This window comes from Hyperoodon ampullatus (genome assembly GCF_949752795.1).
Source record: "Hyperoodon ampullatus genome assembly, chromosome: 2".
Lineage (NCBI taxonomy): Eukaryota > Metazoa > Chordata > Mammalia > Artiodactyla > Ziphiidae > Hyperoodon > Hyperoodon ampullatus.
In genome coordinates this window covers 105,583,160-105,602,526 of record NC_136915.1, presented here as the reverse complement: position 1 = coordinate 105,602,526, position 19,367 = coordinate 105,583,160, and the positions used below count along the sequence as shown (strand labels likewise).

Genomic DNA, 19,367 nt, shown 5'->3' with positions numbered 1-19,367 from the left:
GTTACTTTTACATTTTATGCAAAAACCTGTACTCTTTTATCTTTTTAATTTCAATTTTGCTTTTATCAAAGTTTTACATCCACATTTTTTAAACATCTTTATTGGAGTATAATTGCTTTACAATGGTGTGTTACTTTCTGCTTTATAACAAAGTGAATTAGCTATACATATACATATATCCCCATATCCCCTCCCTCTTGAGCCTCCCTCCCACCCTCCCTATCCCACCCCTCTAGGTGGTCACAAAGCACCCAGCTGATCTCCCTGTGCTATGCGGCTGCTTCCCACTAGCTATCTGTTTTACATTTGGTAGTGTATATGTGTCCACACCACTCTCTCACATCGTCCCAGCTTACCCTTCCCCCTCCCCGTGTCCTCAAATCCATTCTCTATGTCTGTGTCTTTATTCCTGTCCTGCCCCTAGGTTCTTCAGAACCTTTTTTTTTTTTTTAGATTCCATATATATGTGTTAGCATACAGTATTTGTTTTCTCTTTCTGACTTACTTCACTCTGTATGACAGACTCTAGGTCCATCCACCTCACTACAAATAACTCAGTTTCATTTATTTTTATGGCTGAGTAATATTCCATTGTATATATGTGCCACATCTTCTTTATTCTTTCATCTGTTGATGGACACTTAGGTTGCTTCCATGTCCTGGCTATTGTAAATAGTGCTGCAATGAACATTGTGGTACATGACTCTTTTTGAATTATAGTTTTCTCAGGGTATATGCCCAGTAGTGGGATTGCTGGATCGTATGGTAGTTCTATTTTTAGTCTTTTAAGGAACCTCCATACTGTTCTCCATAGTCATCCACATATTTTTAAAGCCAAAAAAATGTATAAAGAGCCTTATGAAAAATAGCAGCTCCCTCCCACTCCCGTGCCAAAATTCCCAGAGGTAAAAATCTTCAAGGTATTTACCTGTTTCTTTTGTTACTTAATTGTCTCTAAATAGCTAGAATATTTAGTCTTAGTTTTAGTTTGGGGCATCATCATCAATTAACTCCTTCTTGAGAAAATAGCTTGCCCACCCCCCATATAACACACACTCAGACACATACACACACACACATGTGCACATACGTTCACTCATACACTCCTACACTCATAGCAGCATTTCTCCTTGCCATTCTCCAACACTGTCAACTATATCATAATTTTTGGTTAGATTTCAAGATTTACCTTATTTCAATTATATAAAAACTATTCACAACTGAACTGTATAGTATTCTATGATTACATTTCCTTTTCATTTGTTTAGTTTGTTATGCATTTATCATTACTACCCCCCAAATTCTCTACCAAAGAGTAAATCTCCTCTCAATACATTCAGACCTAACAGGTATTCTATCAATTTTGTTGTCTAAGCAATGCCTTTCCTGTGTGCTCTCAACCTCTGCTTGCCCTCTACTTGTCTTCTGGGTTCACAGGGTCACAAATGAATAGGAATTTTGCCCAAGGAGGGACCAGGAACTGAGTCTCACCTATAACTGATTTAGAAGATATTTAGGTAAAATTTGGGCCTTAGAGTTGATGCTGGAAAGGGTTAAAACTTTGAGGGATATTGGGATTGGGTGAATATATTTTACATATCGGGAGGATATGAATTTGAGAGGCCACAGTGTGGATTGTTATGTGTTGAACAGTGTCCCCGAAAAGATTTTTTAGAATCCTTACACCAGGACTTAAAAGTGTTACCTTATTTGGAATTAGGGTGTCTAAAAGATGTAATCAAGTTAGGATGAGAGCATTTTGGTGAGCTCTAATCAAATATGACTGATGTCCTTGTAAGAAGAAGAAAATACCAAGTAAAGACAAAGACACACAGGGAGAATATTTTGTGACCAGAGAGGCGGAGATTAGAATGATGCAGATGCAAGCCAAAATACACCAAGGATTGATGGCCACTGCCAGAAGCTACAAAGCAGCAAAGAAAATTCTACCAATTTTCAGAGAAAGGCTGCTGCATAGCTGTGATCCCACGATCTCCCTTCACTATCATGGCCACATCCTTTGCCTCTATTTCCAGTTAGATACTCTGTCCTCTGAATCCCATGTTGTCCTCTCTCTTGGGTTACTCTCTTTTTGTAGGGGACCGTCTCTTCAAGTTGCTTCCATAAATTTTTGAGGCACTGGATATTTGAAAGTATCTTAATTCTATCCTTACATTTGACTGCCAGTTTGGTTTTATATAAAATGCTAAGTTAAAAAGTATTTTCCTTTGACATTTTGAAGGCATTCCTCAATAGTCTTTTAACTTTCCAGATTGTCCTTGAGAAAAAAGAAGGAAATTCTGATTCCTGATCACTTGAGTGTTTTTTTTTCTTCTCTCTGTAAGGTTTTTAAGATTTTCTCTTTGTTCCAGTGTTCTAGATTTCCTGTTGATGTGCCTTGGTATGTGGTTCTATTCCTCATATTGTACTGGGGAGCCCAGTATAATCCAGAGACTCCTGTCTTTATATTCTGGGAAATGTTATACAATCATCACTCTAATAATCATCTCCCCTCTGTTTTCTTTAGTCTTTCTTCCTGAAACTCCTATTATTCTGGTGTTGGACTTCCTGGACTGAACTTCCAGTTTCTTTACCTTTTCCCTCCTAGTTTACAACACCTTTTCTTCTTATTCTGGAAATATGGCTCTGCTTTCATTCAATTTTTCTATTGCGTCTTCTGTGTCTATTGTTATAATGTTAATTTCCCAAAGTTCTATTTATAATTAAAAATTACCTTTATAGAGCACACTGTTCACATTCCCTGGTACCATATCTTCTCTTATCTCTATGAGGATATTAAAGTCCTTTGAAGTCATAGTGTCTTCTCCCTGCATTGTCTCTTTTCCTCAAAAATTTTTTTTAACTTTTTGTTTTTTGGGGGAGAGGAGGGGAGATCTTCATTTTTCATATTGGAGAATAATATCTAGTGGTATTTGCCTCTTTGTTCATATTAATAATGAGACACTAAAAATATGATAGGAAGTGCTACCTGAGGTCAGGGTAGAGGGAAGTTGTCAATAACTGGACTTCATTGTTGGGTAATTTGGCTGGGGGGTTTTCTTGGGAGACCCATCAGTGTTAATGTATTAGTTCTGTACTCTTGGGCCATTTAGAGTCTCCAGGAAAAAAAGAAAAATCTAATCTCCTGTCTTCAAGATACAACTTACCAGTCAGGGTTTTAGGAGCTGAGTGATAGAGGGAAAGAGTTTAAGGTGTCTTCCCACTCAGCCTCCAGATCTGCGTTGTCCAATGTGGTAACCACTAGTCACATATAGCTTCTGAGTACTTGAAATGTTGCGAGTTAAAGTGAGATGGGCTATAAGTAGGCTATACACTACATAAGTATAGCTATGTAAACGCTATGCACACCAGATTTCAAGGATTTAGTTGAAAAAGGTGATACATTTCATTAGCAATTTTTACATTGGTTACATATTGAAATGATAATATATTTTTGACATATTAGGTTAAATAAAATATACAGTTATAATTTTACCTTTTTTAACTTTTAAAATATGGCTACTATAAAATTTTATATTACACACATGGCTTACATTTGTGGCTTACCTTATATTTCTCTTGGACCATGCCAATTTAGACTTTTACAGAATTCTCTTTTTTCTGTGGTATAAGTCTCCTTCAGTGGTGCCTAGGGTTCCTCTTCTTAGAATACACAGGATCACCTTCTGTTGGTAATAATCCTCCCTTCTGCTGAGGTGGGAGATGGACAGTCCCCCGGCTGCTCAGGACTGTTGAGGCTTCTTAAAAGACTTCCTATTTTCAATGCCACATTGACTCCACTTTCAGAGGTACCTCACTCTGCCATTTCTTGAGACTTTCTGTATTTCTGCACACAAAGTTCCGTCTGGTCTCTCTTAAAACTACTCTTAGGATTTGGCTTTCCATGTTCTGCTAAATCTGTTACCACTTGTCCTTCTGCTTTCTAGCTTCTAAAATGCTGTTGCTTTTGTCTCCTCTTCTGTGGCCTTCAACTTTTTGCTATTAAAACTCAAAATTTTTACAGTTCCTTTACTGAGGGGTTAGGGAGTACATGTGTTTAATCTTCCATTTTTAACTGGAAGTTCACTTCAGACTATTTCGATTTAGCTCTGTCCTTCCCACTCCATGAAGCTTCACTTTTCAAGGTCACACATAATTGTCCTGCCAAACCTAAATGAATGCTTATCTCTGTTCATCTTCCTTGACATTTTCATCACAAAGCTGATCAATTCCCTATGAAACACTCTTCGCTCTTGGTTTCCAAGACACCATACTGGATTCCTCCTCAGTGCTCCATTTGGAATTTTGTCGAATACTTCTCCTCCACATAATATCTAAATATTGAAGTGCCTCAAGTCTCAGTCCTGAATTGTCTTCTTTCTTCTGTAAACATTCTTTAAATGATTTCATCTATTATATATGTCTAACCCTAATGACTCATAAAATTTTATCTTCCAAATTATCTCTATCTTGAGCTCCACATTAGTGTACCTACCTCTAAATTCCACTTGAATTTCTGATAGGCCTCTTAAATATTTAGTGTCCCATATGAAGCAGATAATTTTCCCACCTAAGCATGTTTCTCCCCTCATCCATCTCAGAAAATGTCACCATCAAGCCAAAAGGCCAAGAGTCATTCCTTACTTCAGCTGTTCCTTTGTCCTGCATGTCTGATCCATCAAGTTTTGAGGGTATAACCTCAAAATATATCTTCAAGCTCTTCACCATCTCCACTGCTGCTACTTTAATTCAAGTACCATCCTCTCCATCTACTGTAATATCCTCCTAGTCATCAGCCTGCTCCACTCTTGGTCCATGCCAATCCCTTCTGTCCCTATCAGATGTTCCATCAATTTCATCTTCTTAGACACACATCTCTGAACTCCCGAATTCTCTATAAAAATCTTAATCAGATTTTGGAGAAAAATCTTACCTATCTTGTTCATTTTGTTTTTCTAGAACCTACATGGTGCCTGGCACATAGTAGGTCTTCATTTTTAATGAAAAAGTAGTTAATGAGAACAACAATATTAATGCAGAATAATAAGTAAAAGCCAAGTTTTTAAAATTTATTTTATTGGAGTATAGTTGATTTACAGTGCTGTGGCCAAGTTTTTACAAAGGACAGGAAATACATTGTATGAAAGCTTATCAAATATTAAGAACAACTACAGCTCTGAAAAACTTAGTGCTATTAGCAAACCAAATGCAGTAATTTATTGAAAAAAAAGAAAACATAATGTACAATTTGAATTTTCACAGGAATGTAATGTTGAACACTAGAATATCTATTAATAAAATTTAGCACTTTAACAGATTAAAGAATAAAAAAGAACACCTAAATTGATGCAGAAAAATCATTTGATATGACTTAATAGTCACTAATGATTAAGAACTCAGAGCAAACTAGTAACAGGAGGAACTTTTCTAACCTAATGAGGAGTATTAGGTTACATAAACCCTACAGCAAAAAAACAAAAACAAAAGCATACTTAATAGATGTCTACCCCAGCAGTCAAAGTAAATGTGAAAACACAAAGATTGTGGAGCTCTCTAATACAAGGAAGAAGACACATTCATCAGAAATAAAAATATTTGTTTTTTGAACTTAAAATATGAAAGGAATTTGCCAAAAAAGTAAAGTAATGGATAGCACCCCACATAGCAATTTTTTAAATGGAAAAATATTTACCACATGTGTGTTTCTTGTATTGGCTCTCAGGGAACAAATGTAAAAATTTAAATGCCACTTCATAAAGACACTCATATAGCAGACTAGATTGGGGAAGTACATATATTATTTTAGTTATGCTACCAGTGTAAAATTGAAAGCAAAAGTAAAACAATCCTTTCCTCACATAATGTGCAATTCCATGCCTTCAGATCATCCGAAAGGTAGAGAACGGAAAGCTGCCGCCACCGAATTGATATGGACAAGGAAAACAAAACCAAAAACCCACAGCTGTCTAATTGCTTTCCCTATGCACATATTTCTTTATGTTGATTGGCATAAGGAAAAGGCAACAGGACAGCGAGCTGCCTACTCTGCCCCTCTGTTTGTGGCTGCAATTGCAATGCTGAAGATAGAATATTTTGGAAAGGGCCAGGGATAGAAGTCATGTAGAAACAATATCAGGAGGACCACTCACAGCATGTCTCTGTACTACAGCATGGTGTAGTGGAGAGCACTGTGTGTAGTGTGAAATGTGACATGTAGAGTCAAAAGACTGGTATGAGCCCTGGCACCAGAACTTAGGGACTCCATATTCTTGGACAAGTATCTTATCCCCTCTTGGCCACAACTGATGCTGAAAATTGCAGCTTTTAATATTTTGAAATGGAAAAAATAATCATACCTACTTATCTGGGGCTTTTATGATGACAAAATGAGATGATCTATATGAAGGCATGGAAAATGTTAAATAAATAACTCCTAGACTTAATTATTATCTCCCAGCATTAATGAAGAACACTTGAGCAAATGCCTCTATGCCTGGAGCCTAGGATTTGTTTTTCTTTAAAAGTTGCTAAAATCCTCCTGAAAATGTCTGCCATCTATGCTGTCACCTTGACTAACATCATGGAGATAAGTGGAGAAAAAGAAGGGGACAGAGAAATGCTCTAGCAGGAGACCCTTCTCTTGGGAATAAAAGACACAACAATGGATTTGTTTTGATTTTCAGGTTCTTCAAGAAGCCAATCAGCAATACAGGTGTATTGATTCTTATTACCACACCCAAGATAACTCTTTACTGTTGGTCTTTCATAATCCAATGAATTTGCAACGTCTGCACTGTGAACATTGGAACATTGCTCTTCACTCTAATGTTGGATTCAGGTAACCAACTTAGATAGTTTGGTTGGTTAGTTGTCTTAGCTTAGTTTGCTAGTTACCTAGTTTTTAGTTCTTATAGCCTAAGCTGGGTGGTTAAACTTGATAAAAACATTTGTGTGATACTATAGATTCAATTCAGCTCACCAAGTTGAATGTGTGTGCCAGGCACTGTGATAGGCATTGAAACTATCTCCCCGAGGAAGACAGATGTCATTCCCTATCCCACTGAATCTAGTGGGGATATTATTAAATTACATTTGATTCACTTAGGCTCCAATAAAACAGCCTCTGAAAGATTTAAAGTAGGAACTACAAAACATGACATTCCGCATGCTGGTTTGTGATAACTCCACTTGATCTAGGGAAGACTCAAAAGTAGGGCAGCTGAGTGGCACATGCAGTCAGGTTCCCAGCAAAATGAGGCCTCTGGGAATTAGCGATTTTTTTTTCTCCCCAGATCCTTATTCCATTGCTAACTTAAAATTTTGCTTTCTCTTCTTATTAATAATGAGGACTTTTCATTATTTTTCAATACTGGTTAATGTATATTCAGTATTTGTTATTTTTATAGAATTGTTTTAGTCCTAAGGGATACAGAAAGATAGAGAGGACGAACATGGTCCTATAGAGTAAATAACTGGGGAAATAGGTTGTGTGCATACATATATGCATACATGGGAACACACATTTTAAAGTCATGAGATGATTTTTCAAAATTAAGGCACACAACAGATGTACCAAGCTAATATCTTAAACTGTGCTTTTCTTTGTTTTGTTTCTCATTCCAGTAATTATACTTTTCATTTCTTTGCCGATTAGGACTTCCAATACAATTTTGAGAACATCCTTGTCTTGCTCTAGGTTTTGAATATTCATCTAATAAGTATGTTTTGTTTTCTGCGGTAGAGTTTATGTAAATACTCCTTATTAGGTTAGAAAAGTGTCTCCTGTTACTAGTTTGCTCTGAGTTCTTAATCATAAGTGACCATTAAATCATATCAAATGATTTTTCTACATCAATTTAAGTGTTCTTTTTTATTCGTTAAAGTGCTAAATTTTATTAATAGATATCCTAGTGTTCAACCTTATTCCTGTGAAAATCCAATTTGTCCATTATGTTATCTTTTTTTATAAATTACTGCATTAGGTTTGCTAATAGATTATTTACAATATTTGGATCTGTATTCATGGGTTAAGACTCAGCTATAATTTTCCTTTCTTTAAACATTCTTGTCTGGCTTTCATGTTGGGATTTTATTAGCCTCGTAAATTAATGGGCGGGTGTTCTCCTTTTTCATTTCTATTTTTTGATTTTCTGAATGAGTTTGTGCAAGACTAATACATATGTTCCTTTGGCATGTGGTAAAACTTCCAAATAAGAACATCTGGACCTGGGATGATGTTTAATTACTGAAACAAATTCTGTCATGGTTATTAGACTCTTTGGGTTTTCTATTTATTTATTTATTTACTTACTTACTTACTTTAACACCTTTATTGGAGTATCATTGCTTTACAATGGTGTGTTAGTTTCTGCTTTATAACAAAGTGAATCAACTATACATATATATATATATCCCCATATCTCCTCCCTTTTGCGTCTCCCTTCCACACTCCCTACCCCACCCCTCTAGGTGGTCACAAAACACCGAGCTGATCTCCCTGTGCTATGCAACTGCTTTCCAGTAGCTATCTATTTTACATTTGGTAGTGTATATATGTCAATGCCACTCTCTCACTTTGTCTCAGCTGACCCTTCCCCCTCCCTGTGTCCTCAAGTCCTTTCTCTACATCTGCATCTTTATTCCTGTCCTGCCCCTAGGTTCTTCAGAACCTCTTTATTTTTTTAGATTCCATATATATGTCTTAGCATATGCTATTTGTTTTTCTCTTTCTGACTTACTTCCCTCTGTATGACTGACTCTAGGTCCATCCACCTCACTACAAATAACTCAGTTTCATTTCTTTTTATGGCTGAGTAATATTCCATTGTATATATGTGCCACATCTTCTTTATCCATTCAGCTCTCGATGGACACTTAGCTTGCTTCCATGTCCTGGCTATTGTAAATAGTGCTGCAATGAACATTGTGGTACATGACTCTTTCTGAATTATGGTTTTCTCAGGGTATATGCCCACTAGTGGGATTGCTGGATTGTATGGTAGTTCTATTTTTAGTTTTTTAAGGAACCTCCATACTGTTCTCCATAGTGGCTGTATCAATTTACATTCCCACCAACAATGCCAGAGGGTTCCCTTTACTCCACACCCTCTCCAGCATTTACTGCTTGTAGATTTTTTGATGATGGCCATTCTGACTGGTATAATGTGATACCTCATTGTAGTTTTGATTTTCATTTCTCTGATGAGTAGTGATGCTGAGCATCTTTTCATGTGTTGGTTGGCAATCTGTATATCTTCTATGGAGAAATGTCTATTTAGGTCTTCTGTCCATTTTTGGATTGGGTTGTTTGTTTTTTTGATATTGAGCTGCATGAGCTGCTTGTAAATTTTGGAGATGAATCCTCTGTTAGTTGCTTCATTTGCAAATATTTTCTCCCATTCTGAGGGTTCTCTTTTCATCTTGTTTCTGGTTTCCTTTGCTGTGCAAAAGCTTTTAAGTTTCATTAGGTCCCATTTGTTTATTTTTGTTTCTAGTTCCATTTCTCTAGGAGGTGGGTCAAAAAGGATCTTGCTGTGAGTGATGTCATAGAGTGTTCTGCCTATGTTTTCCTCTAAGAGTTCGATAGTGTCTGGCCTGACATTTAGGTCTTTAATCCATTTTGAGTTGGCTTTTGTGTATGGTGTTAGCAAGTGTTCTAATTTCATTCTTTTACATGTAGCTGTCCGGTTTTCCCAGCACCACTTATTGAATAGGCTGTCTTTTCTTCATTGTATACTTTTGCCTCTTTAACAAACATAAGGTGACTGTATGTGCATGTGTTTCCCTCTGAGCTTTCTATCCTGTTCCATTGATCTATATTTGTTTTTGTGCCAGTACCATACTGTCTTGATTACTGCAGCCTTGTAGTACAGCCTGAAGTCTGGGAGCCTGTTTCCTCCAGCTCCATTTTACATTCCAAGATTGCTTTGGCTATTCGGGGTCTTTTGTGTCTTCAAGCAAATTGTGATATTTTTTCTTCTAGTTCTGTGAAAAATGCCAGTGATAGTTTGATAGGGATTGCATTGACTCTGTAGATTGCTTTGGGTAGTATAGTCATTTTCACAATGTTAATTCTTACAGTCCAAGAACATGGTATATCTCTCCATCTGTTTGTATCATCTTTACTTTCTTTCATCAGTGTCTTATAGTTTTCTGCTATAGGTCTTTTGTCCGCTTAAGTAGGTTTATTCCTAGGTATTTTGTTCTTTTTGTTGCAGTGGTACATGGGAGCATTTCCTTAATTTCTCTTTCACATTTTTCATCATTAGTGTATAGGAATGCCAGAGATTTCTGTGCATTAATTTTGTACCCTGCTACTTTACCATATTCTTTGATTAGCTCTAGTAGTTTTCTGGTAGCATCTTTAGGATGCTGTATGTATAGTATCATGTCCTCTGCAAACAGTGACAGCTTTACTTCTTCTTTTCCAATTTGGATTCCTTTTATTTCATTTTCTTCTCTGATTGCTGTGGCTAAAACTTCCAAACTATGAATAATAGTGGTGAGAGTGAGAAACATTGTTCCTAATCTTAGTGGAAATGGTTTCAGTTTTTTACCATTGAGAATGATGTTGGCTGTGGGTTTGTCACATATGGCCCTTATTATGTTGATGTAAGTTCCCTCTATGACTACTTTCTGGAGAGTTTTTATCATAAATGGGTGTTGAATTTTGTCGAAAGCTTTTTCTGCATCTATTGGGATTATCATATGGTTTTCATCTTTCAATTTGTTAATATGGTGTATCACATTGATTGATTTGCATATATTAAAGAATCCTTGTATTCCTGGGATAAACCCCACTTGGTCATCATGTATGATCCTTTTAATGTGCTGCTGGATTCTGTTTGCTAGTATTTTGTTGAGGATTTTTGCATCTATGTTCAACAGTGATATTGGACTGTAGTTTTCTTTTTTTTTTTTTTTGTAACATCTTTGTCTGGTTTTGGTATCAGGGTGATGGTGGTCTTGTAGAATGAGTTAGGGAGTGCTCCTCCCTCTGCTATATTTTGGAAGAATTGGAGAAAGATAGGTGTTAGCTCTTCTGTAAATATTTAATAGAATTCGCCTGCGAAGCCATCTGGTCCTGGGCTTTTGTTTGTTGGAAGATTTTTAATCACAGTTTCAATTTCAGTGCTTGTGATCAGTCTGTTTATATTTTCTATTTCTTCCTGGTTCAGTCTCAGAAGGTTTTGCTTTTCTAAGAGTTGGTCCATTTCTTCCAGATTGTCCATTTCATTGCCATATAGGTGCTTGTAGTAATCTCTCATGATCCTTTGTATTTCTACAGTGTCAATTGTTACTTCTCCTTTTTCATTTCTAATTCTGTTGATTTGAGTCTTCTTCCTCTTTTTCTTGATGAGTCTGGCTAATGGTTTATCAATTTTGTTTATCTTCTCAAAGAACCAGCTTTTAGTTTTATTGATCTTTGCTATTGTTTCCTTCATTTCTTTTTCATTTATTTCTGATCTGATTTTTATGATTTCTTTCCTTCTGCTAAGTTTAGGGATTTTTGTTCTTCTATCTCTAATTACTTTAGGTGTAAGTTTAGGTTGTTTATTTGAGGTGTTTCTTGTTTCTTGAGGTAGGATTGTATTGCTATAAACTTCCCCCTTATAACTGCTTTTGCTGCATTCCGTAGGTTTTGGGACATGATGTTTTCATTGTCCTTTGTTTCTAGGTATTTTTTTATTTCATCTTTGATTTCTTCAGTGATCTCCTGCTTATTTTATTTAGCCTCCATGTGTTTGTATTTTTTACATTTTTTTTCCTGTAATTGATATCTAGTCTAATAGCGTTGTGGTCGGAAAAGATACGTGATATGATTTCAGTTTTCATAAATTTGCCAGGGCTTGACTTGTGACCCAAGATATGATCTATCCTGGAGAATGCTCCATGAACTCTTGAGGAGAAAGCGTGTTCTGTTGTTTTTGGGTGCAATGTCCTATAAATGTCAATTAAGTCCATCTTGTTTAAGGTGTCATTTAAAGCTTGTGTTTCCTTATTTATTTTCATTTTGGTTGATCTGTCCATTGGTGAAAGTGGAGTGTTAAAGTCCCCTACTATGATTGTGCTACTGTCAAATTCCTCTTTTATGGCTGTTAGCATTTGCCTTATGTATTGAGGTGCTGCTATGTTGGGTGCATAAATATTTACAATTGTTATATCTTCTTCTTGGATTGATCCCTTGATCATTATGTAGTGTCCTTCTCTGTCTCTTGTAGTAGTCTTTATGTTAACATGTATTTTTTCTTACATGAGAATTGTTACTCCACCTTTCTTTTGATTTCCATTTGCATTGAATATCTTTTTCCATCCCCTCCCTTTCAGTCTATATGTTTCCTTAAGTCTGAAGTGGGTCTCTTGTAGGCAGCATATATACAGGTCTTGTTTTTGTATCCATTCAGCCAGTCTGTGTCTTTTGGTTGGCACATTTAATCCATTTACATTTAAGGTAATTATCAATATGTATGTTCCTATTACCATTTTCGTAGTTGTTTTGTTTTGTTTATGTAGGACTTTTCCTTCTCTTGTGTTTCCCGCCTAGAGAAGTTCCTTTAGCATTTGTTGTAAAGCTGGTTTGGTGGTGCTGAATTCTCTTAGGTTTTGCTTGTCTGAAAAGGTTTTAATTTCTCTGTGCCATCTGAATGAGATCCTTGCTGGGTAGAGTCATCTTGGTTGTTGGTTTTTCCCTTTCATCACTTTAAATATGTCCTGCCACTCCCTTCTGACTTGCAGATTTTCTGCTGTAAGATCAACTCTTAACCTTATGGGGATTCCTTTGTATGTTATTTGTTGTTTTTCCCTCGCTGCTTTTAATATTTTTTCTTTGTATTTAATTTTTGATCGTTTGATTAATATGTGTCTTGGCATGTTTCTCCTTGTATTTATCCTGTATGGGACTCTCTGCACTTCCTGAACTTGATTGACCATATTAGGGAAGTTTTTAACTATGGTCTCTTCAAATATTTTCTCAGTCTCTTTCTTTTTCCTCTTCTGGGACCCCTGTAATTTGAATGTTGGTGCATTTAATGTTGTCCAGAGGTCTCTAAGAATGTCCTCCATTCTTTTCATTCTTTTTTCTTTATTCTGCTCTGCAGTAGTTATTTCCACTCTTTTATCTTCCAGGTCACTTATCTGTTCTTCTGCCTCAGTTATTCTGCTATTGATTCCTTCTAGAGAAATTTTGATTTCATTTATTGTGGTGTTCATCATTGCTTGTTTGCTCTTTAGTTCTTCTATGTCCTTGTTAAATGGTTCTTGTATTTTCTCCATTATATTTCCAAGATTTTGTATCATCTTTACTCTCATTACTCTGAATTCTTTTTCAGGTAGACTGCCTATCTACTGTTCATTTGTTTGATCTGGTGTGTTTTTACCTTGCTCCTTCAACTGCTGTGTATTTCTCTGTCTTCTGATTTTTCTTAACTTACTGTGTTTGGGGTCTCCTTTTCGCAGGCTGCAGGTTTGTAGTTCCTGTTGTTTTTAGTGTCTGACCCCAGTGGCTAAGGTTGATTCAGTGGGTTGTGTAGGCTTCGTTGTGGAGGGGACTAGTGCCTGTGTTCTGGTGGATGAAGTTGAATCTTGTCTTTTTGGTGGGCAGGACTACATCTGGTGGTGTGTTTTGGGGTGTCTGTGAACTCAGCATGATTTTAGGAGACATCTCTGCTAATGGGTGGGGTTGTGTTCCCATCTTGCTAGTTGTTTGGCATGGGATGTCCAACACTGGAGTTTGCTGGTCATTGATTGGAGCTGGGTCTTAGCATTGAGATGGAGATCTCTGGGAGAGCTCTCGCTGATTGGTATTATGTGGGGCTAGGAGGCCTCTGGTGGACCAATGTCCTGAACTTGGCTCTCATACCTCAGAGGGTCAGGCCTGACACCTGGCCGGAGCACCAAGACCCTGTGCGCCACACAGCTGGAGTGCCTTCAGAGTTGGAGATGCTGGCCGGCAGTGTCTCTCCTTCTATGCTGCACATTAGAATCACCTGCTTCTTCTTTGTTTTGCCCCAAAGGTAGTGTTCCACAGAGAAAAACAATAGCCTTGAAAACAGTCACAGCTCTGAGATGACTTTTTTTCCCTTTGTGCTTAGTCGGGTTTCCCTTGCTCACATGGGGCCACATGCAGAGGCCTTGCACCCGGCTCTTCCGACCAGAGTTCCTAGTGCGGAATGGCTGCCACCAACACTTCAGCTCAGGCAAGCCATGTGCAGAAGTGAGGAAAAGGACACTGCATCCAAGATGGCAGCCAGGGACCGTGTCTTACCATTAAATTTATAAACACACATTTTTACTTCAGGATTAATCCCTTTCCTTCCTTTTGTTAGATTCAATTTTCTTAGTTCATTCTTAGCATGTGATTTTTAAAAGTCATACATTCTATTTATATTCTTCTAGAAGTTACACTTATCCTTTTAAATCTCATATTTAAACATTTTTATATAATAGCTAGGGTTAAAGAATATTAATATCATTTCACAGAAAATGTTAAAATCTTTAACATATTTTCACTTGCTCCCAACAAATCTCCTACCTCCCATTTAGAAATAGCCTAAAATTTTTATTTCCAATTGTAAAGTAATATTTTTTAATCATAAATAAGTGGCATAAATAGTTACCTACATTTAATTGTAAATTTTATTATTTCTCAACTCTTACTTATATCCCGTGTTGTCTTGGATGTTTTTTCTTAACGCAGCTGGAATACATTGTGAGTAATTCTTTCAGAAAGTATCTGTGGGTGGAAAATTTTCTGAATCATTGCATGCTGAAATATTCCTTATTTTGTTATCTCATTTGAAATATACATATCCATGTTCTCTCATCACAGATCAGTAGTAATGCTTCTGGGTTTTGTTTGAAATGCAGACTTATTGAAAGGTCCTGAGCATAAGAGAGACATGATATGACTTAAGGATGAAAGGGATCTTCCTACTTGCTCTCTCTAGAATAGACTACAAAGGGTCGAAGGTAGGAACAAAGAGACTTGTTGGGAGTCTATGGAAGCAATCCTAGCAAAAGGTGGTAGTGACAGACCAGGATGATAGTGGTAAAGGGAGTGAGAAGTGATCAGATTCTGAATGTATTTTAAATATGTTTTAAAACATCATTTGGATTTCCTGACAGATTGGAAGAAGAACATGAGAAACAAGAGTAGTCAAAGGTAACTTCAGGGTATTTGACCTATTCAACTCAACCTGATGACAAGTGCAGACTTGCCATCAGCTAAGAGGCCAAAGGGCTTGATGAGCGGTTTGGAGTGGAAGATCAGGAGTTTGATTTGGGGCATGTTGAGTTTGAGATATCTTTTACCTTCCAAATGAAGATGTTGTGTAACCATAATTCATAGTCTACAATTTTCAGTTTCTTTCTCTTTTTTTAGGCAAATAAGGTATTTTATTACAAAAATTTTTTATTATTTTTAAATTAATTTTTATTGGAGTATAGTTGCTTTACCATGTTGTGTTAGTTTCTGCTGTACAGCAAAATGAATCAGCTATACATATACATACATCCCCTCTTTTTTGGATTTCCTTCCCATTTAGGTCACCACAGTGCATTAAGTAGAGTTCCCTGTGCTATACAGTATGTTCTCATTAGTTGTCTATTTTATACCTAGTATCAATAGTGTATATGTGTCAATCCCAATCTCCCAGTTCCTCCCACCCCACCCCTTTCTCCCTTGGTATCCATACATTTGTTCTCTATGTCTGTGTCTCTATTTCTGCTTTTCAAATAAGATCATCTATACCATTTTTCTAAATTCCATATATATGCATTAATATACGATATTTGTTTTTCTCTTTCTGACTTACTTTGGTCTGTATGACACTCTCTAGGTCTGTCAACATCTCTATAAATGACCAGTTTTGTTCCTTTTTATGGCTGAGTAATATTTCATTGTATATATGTACCACATCTTCTTCATCCATTTCTCTGTTGATGGACATTTAGGTTGCTTCCATGTCCTGGCTATTGTAAATAGTGCTGCAGTGAAAACTGGGGTACATGTGTCTTTTCAAAGTATGGTTTTCTCTGGATATATGCCCAGGAATGGGATTGCTGGATCATATGGTTACTATATTTTTAGTTTTTTAAGGAAACTCCATACTGTTCCCCATAGTGGCTGTACCAATTTACATTCCCACAAACAGTGTCAGAGAGTTCCCTTTTCTCCACACCCTCTCCAGCATTTATTATTTGTAGACTTTTTGATGATGGTCATTCTGACTGGTATGAGGTGAAACCTAATTGTAGTTTTGATTTGCATTTCTCTAGTAATTAACAACATTGAGCATTTTTTCATGTGCCTATTGGCCATCTGTATGTCTTCATTGGAGAGATGACTATTTAGATCTTCTGCCCATTTTATGATTGGGTTGTTTGTTTTCTTTATTGAGCTGTATGTGTCATTTGTATATTTTGGAACTCAATCCCTTCTCCATCACATAGTTTGCAAATATTTTCTCCCATTCCATAGGTTATCTTTTCATTTTGTTTATGGTTTCCTTTGCTGTGCAAAAACTTTTAAGTTTAATTAGGAGCCATTTGTTTATTTTTGTTTTTATTTCCATTATTCTAGGAGACAGATCCAAAAAAACATTGCTGCAGTTTATATCAAAGAGTGTTCTGCCTATGTTTTCCTCTAAGTGTTTTATAGTGTCTGGCCTTACATTTAGGTCTTTAATTCATTTTAAGTTTATTTTTGTGTATGGTGTTAGGGAGTGTTCTAATTTCATTCTTTTACATGTAGCTGTCCAGTTTTCCCAGCACCACTTACTGAAGAGACTATCTTTTCTCCATTGTTTTATATATTCTTGCCTCCTTTGCCATAGATTTTAATTGCCCATAAGTGTGTGGGTTTATTTCTGGGCTTTCTATCCTGTTCTATTGGTCTATGTTTCTGTTTTTGTGCCAGTACCATACTGTTTTGATGACTGTAGCTTTGTAGTATAGTCTGAAGTCAGGGAGCCTGATTCCTCCAGCTCCATTCTTCTTTTTCAAGATTGCTTTGGCTCTTCAGGGTCTTTTGTATTTCCATACAAATTTTAAAAATTTTGTTCTAGTTCTGTGAAAAATGCCATTGGGCATTTGATAGGGGTTGCATTGGATTTATAGATAGCCTTGGTTACTATGTTCATTTTAACCATATTGATTCTTGCAATCCAAGAACACAGTCTATCTTTCCATCTGTTTGTTTCCTCTTCAGTTTCTTTCATCAGTGTCTTATAGTTTTTGGAGTATAGGTTTTTTGCCTCCTTAGGTAGGTTTATTCCTAGGTATTTTATTCTGTTTGATGCAATAGTAAGTGGGATTGTTTACTTAATTTCTCTTTCTGCTATTTCGTTTTTAGTGTATAGAAGTGCAACAGATTTCTGTGTATTAATTTTGTATCCTGCAACTTTACCAAATTAACTGATGAGGTCTAGTAGTTTTCTGGTAGTATCTTTAGGATTTTCTATGTATAGTACCATGTCATGTGCAAATCGTGACAGTTTTACTACTTCTTTTCCAATTTGCATTTCTTTTCTTTAAAAGAGATCAAGAATTAAAGAAAATAATGAAGCAACTAGAGTATAGAATTCATCTAGCTTTATTTTTTCAAAACTTTTGTCCTCACTTTCATACAATTTGACAGTAACTAATCTTTATTGTCAAACCTAAATATTTCAACTTTTTCCCCTAGCAACTACTTTCTTTGGATATTCATATATTGTAAGTGTACATAACATTTAGTTAAAATAATTACAATAATCAGTATAAATAGAATAAATGGATTTGGGAGAAAATATTACTGAATCCTGGTAAGCAATAAGATGCTGATGTATACATAAATGCACAAGCAGCTTAGGGTGTAGTATTTAGGATGTGGGTATTCAAGGGCCAGTAAGTTTTATAGCAAGAGTGCAGGGTTTCAGCTAATCCAGTGAGTCACTTAGCTGGCAGTCAATTATGATAGTACCTATTGTGCTATAAACTTGCTCTAAAAAGAGATTTTGCCATATTACTCTCCAATTAATAGCATTGAGAATGACTGTTTCTCCAAACTGTCATCAACTCTTGGTATTATCAAGCATTTTAATCTTTGGTTTGGATGGAAATATCTAATTTTAAATTTTATACATCTTTAATCATGAAGGAAGCTGAACAATTTTCAAATGTTTATTGGATATTTATATATAACTACTTTGTACAAAATATATTCTAGGATATATTGCTATTACATTTGTTACATGGGCAATTTAGAATCAGTTCATTTTTTAAAAGTTCATTTGCACAATCAGTATCTTAAGCACTTGTTGACTTTAACTAATATTAACTCAATGGTCACCTGCTGTTCTTTGCTTTTTTTTAGGAATTATTTGGAACTTGTTGCAAAATCCATTCAAGACTGGATCACAAAAGAAGAAGCTGTATATCAGGAAGCTAAAATGGCTGAGGAAATCAGTAGGACCAAGAATGAGCTGGAAATAAAATCTGCTGGTACCAAAATTTCTTCTACTAGCAAAATTTATTCTATTAAAAAATCTAAAAATAAGTAACCAGTTGAACTTATACATAAGTCCAAAGACATTCTATTTATTAATTTAATCAAGACAGTGAACATTTCAGGATTAAAAAGAGTTGTCCACAAAATTTCTGTGACTCTTCACGTTCCCTAAAAAATAGAATAGCTGCATTCTAAATATGATGAAAATATTTGTTGTATATTGATTGATACTTGCCTTATATTGACCATACTTCCTACCAGATCTGAAAGATTCAATCTATTCAGATCCAGTGTGATGCTGAGAAATGCCAAATGTCTTTATTTTGCTGGGATTGATAGGTTCGCCTATCTAAGTTTTGTTGGCAATACGTGAGTTAGATTCAGAGTCCGTATGTCTCCGTAAGAATCATTATGGCTGCCAAAGTGAGATTAAAACAAGACCTTCCTTAGAAGAGTAAACAAAATAGTCCCGAGATAAGGGGCTTCCCTGGTGGCGCAGTGGTTGAGAGTCTGCCTGCCGATGCAGGGGACACGGGTTTGTGCCCCAGTCTGGGAAGATCCCACATGCCGTTGAGTGGCTAGGCCCGTGAGCCATGGCCACTGAGCCTGTGCGTCCGGAGCCTGTGCTCTGCAACGGGAGAGGCCACAACAGTGAGAGGCCCGCGTACCAAAAAAAAAAAAATAGTCCCGAGACTAACTGGGAGTTAGAATTTAAAAATGAAGGAAAAACGGATTATTGGGGGCCTGTGACATGGACGCGACAGGATGTTGGATCAATAGATATTTTCATTTTTGTTGTTGTCAATTTTCATGGCTTTGATGCTGTCAATCAGAGAGAAGAGAGTGAGAAAAAGAGGAAGGATACTTGATAAATAAGTGA

General features: G+C 36.3%; 1 protein-coding gene across 1 annotated transcript in view; it reads left to right on the top strand.

The window, feature by feature from the left end:
* The window catches only part of SPAG17 (sperm associated antigen 17), a gene marked incomplete at both ends in the record, with an annotated part of 220,105 nt that overhangs the window by 101,831 nt on the left and 98,907 nt on the right, over positions 1 to 19,367 (top strand). Inside the window, 2 exons of the mRNA XM_079698181.1 lie at positions 6,684 to 6,838; positions 18,353 to 18,531. Of these exons, the coding sequence (XP_079554307.1) occupies positions 6,684 to 6,838; positions 18,353 to 18,531 (334 nt within the window). The remainder of the gene's footprint in view (positions 1 to 6,683; positions 6,839 to 18,352; positions 18,532 to 19,367) is intronic.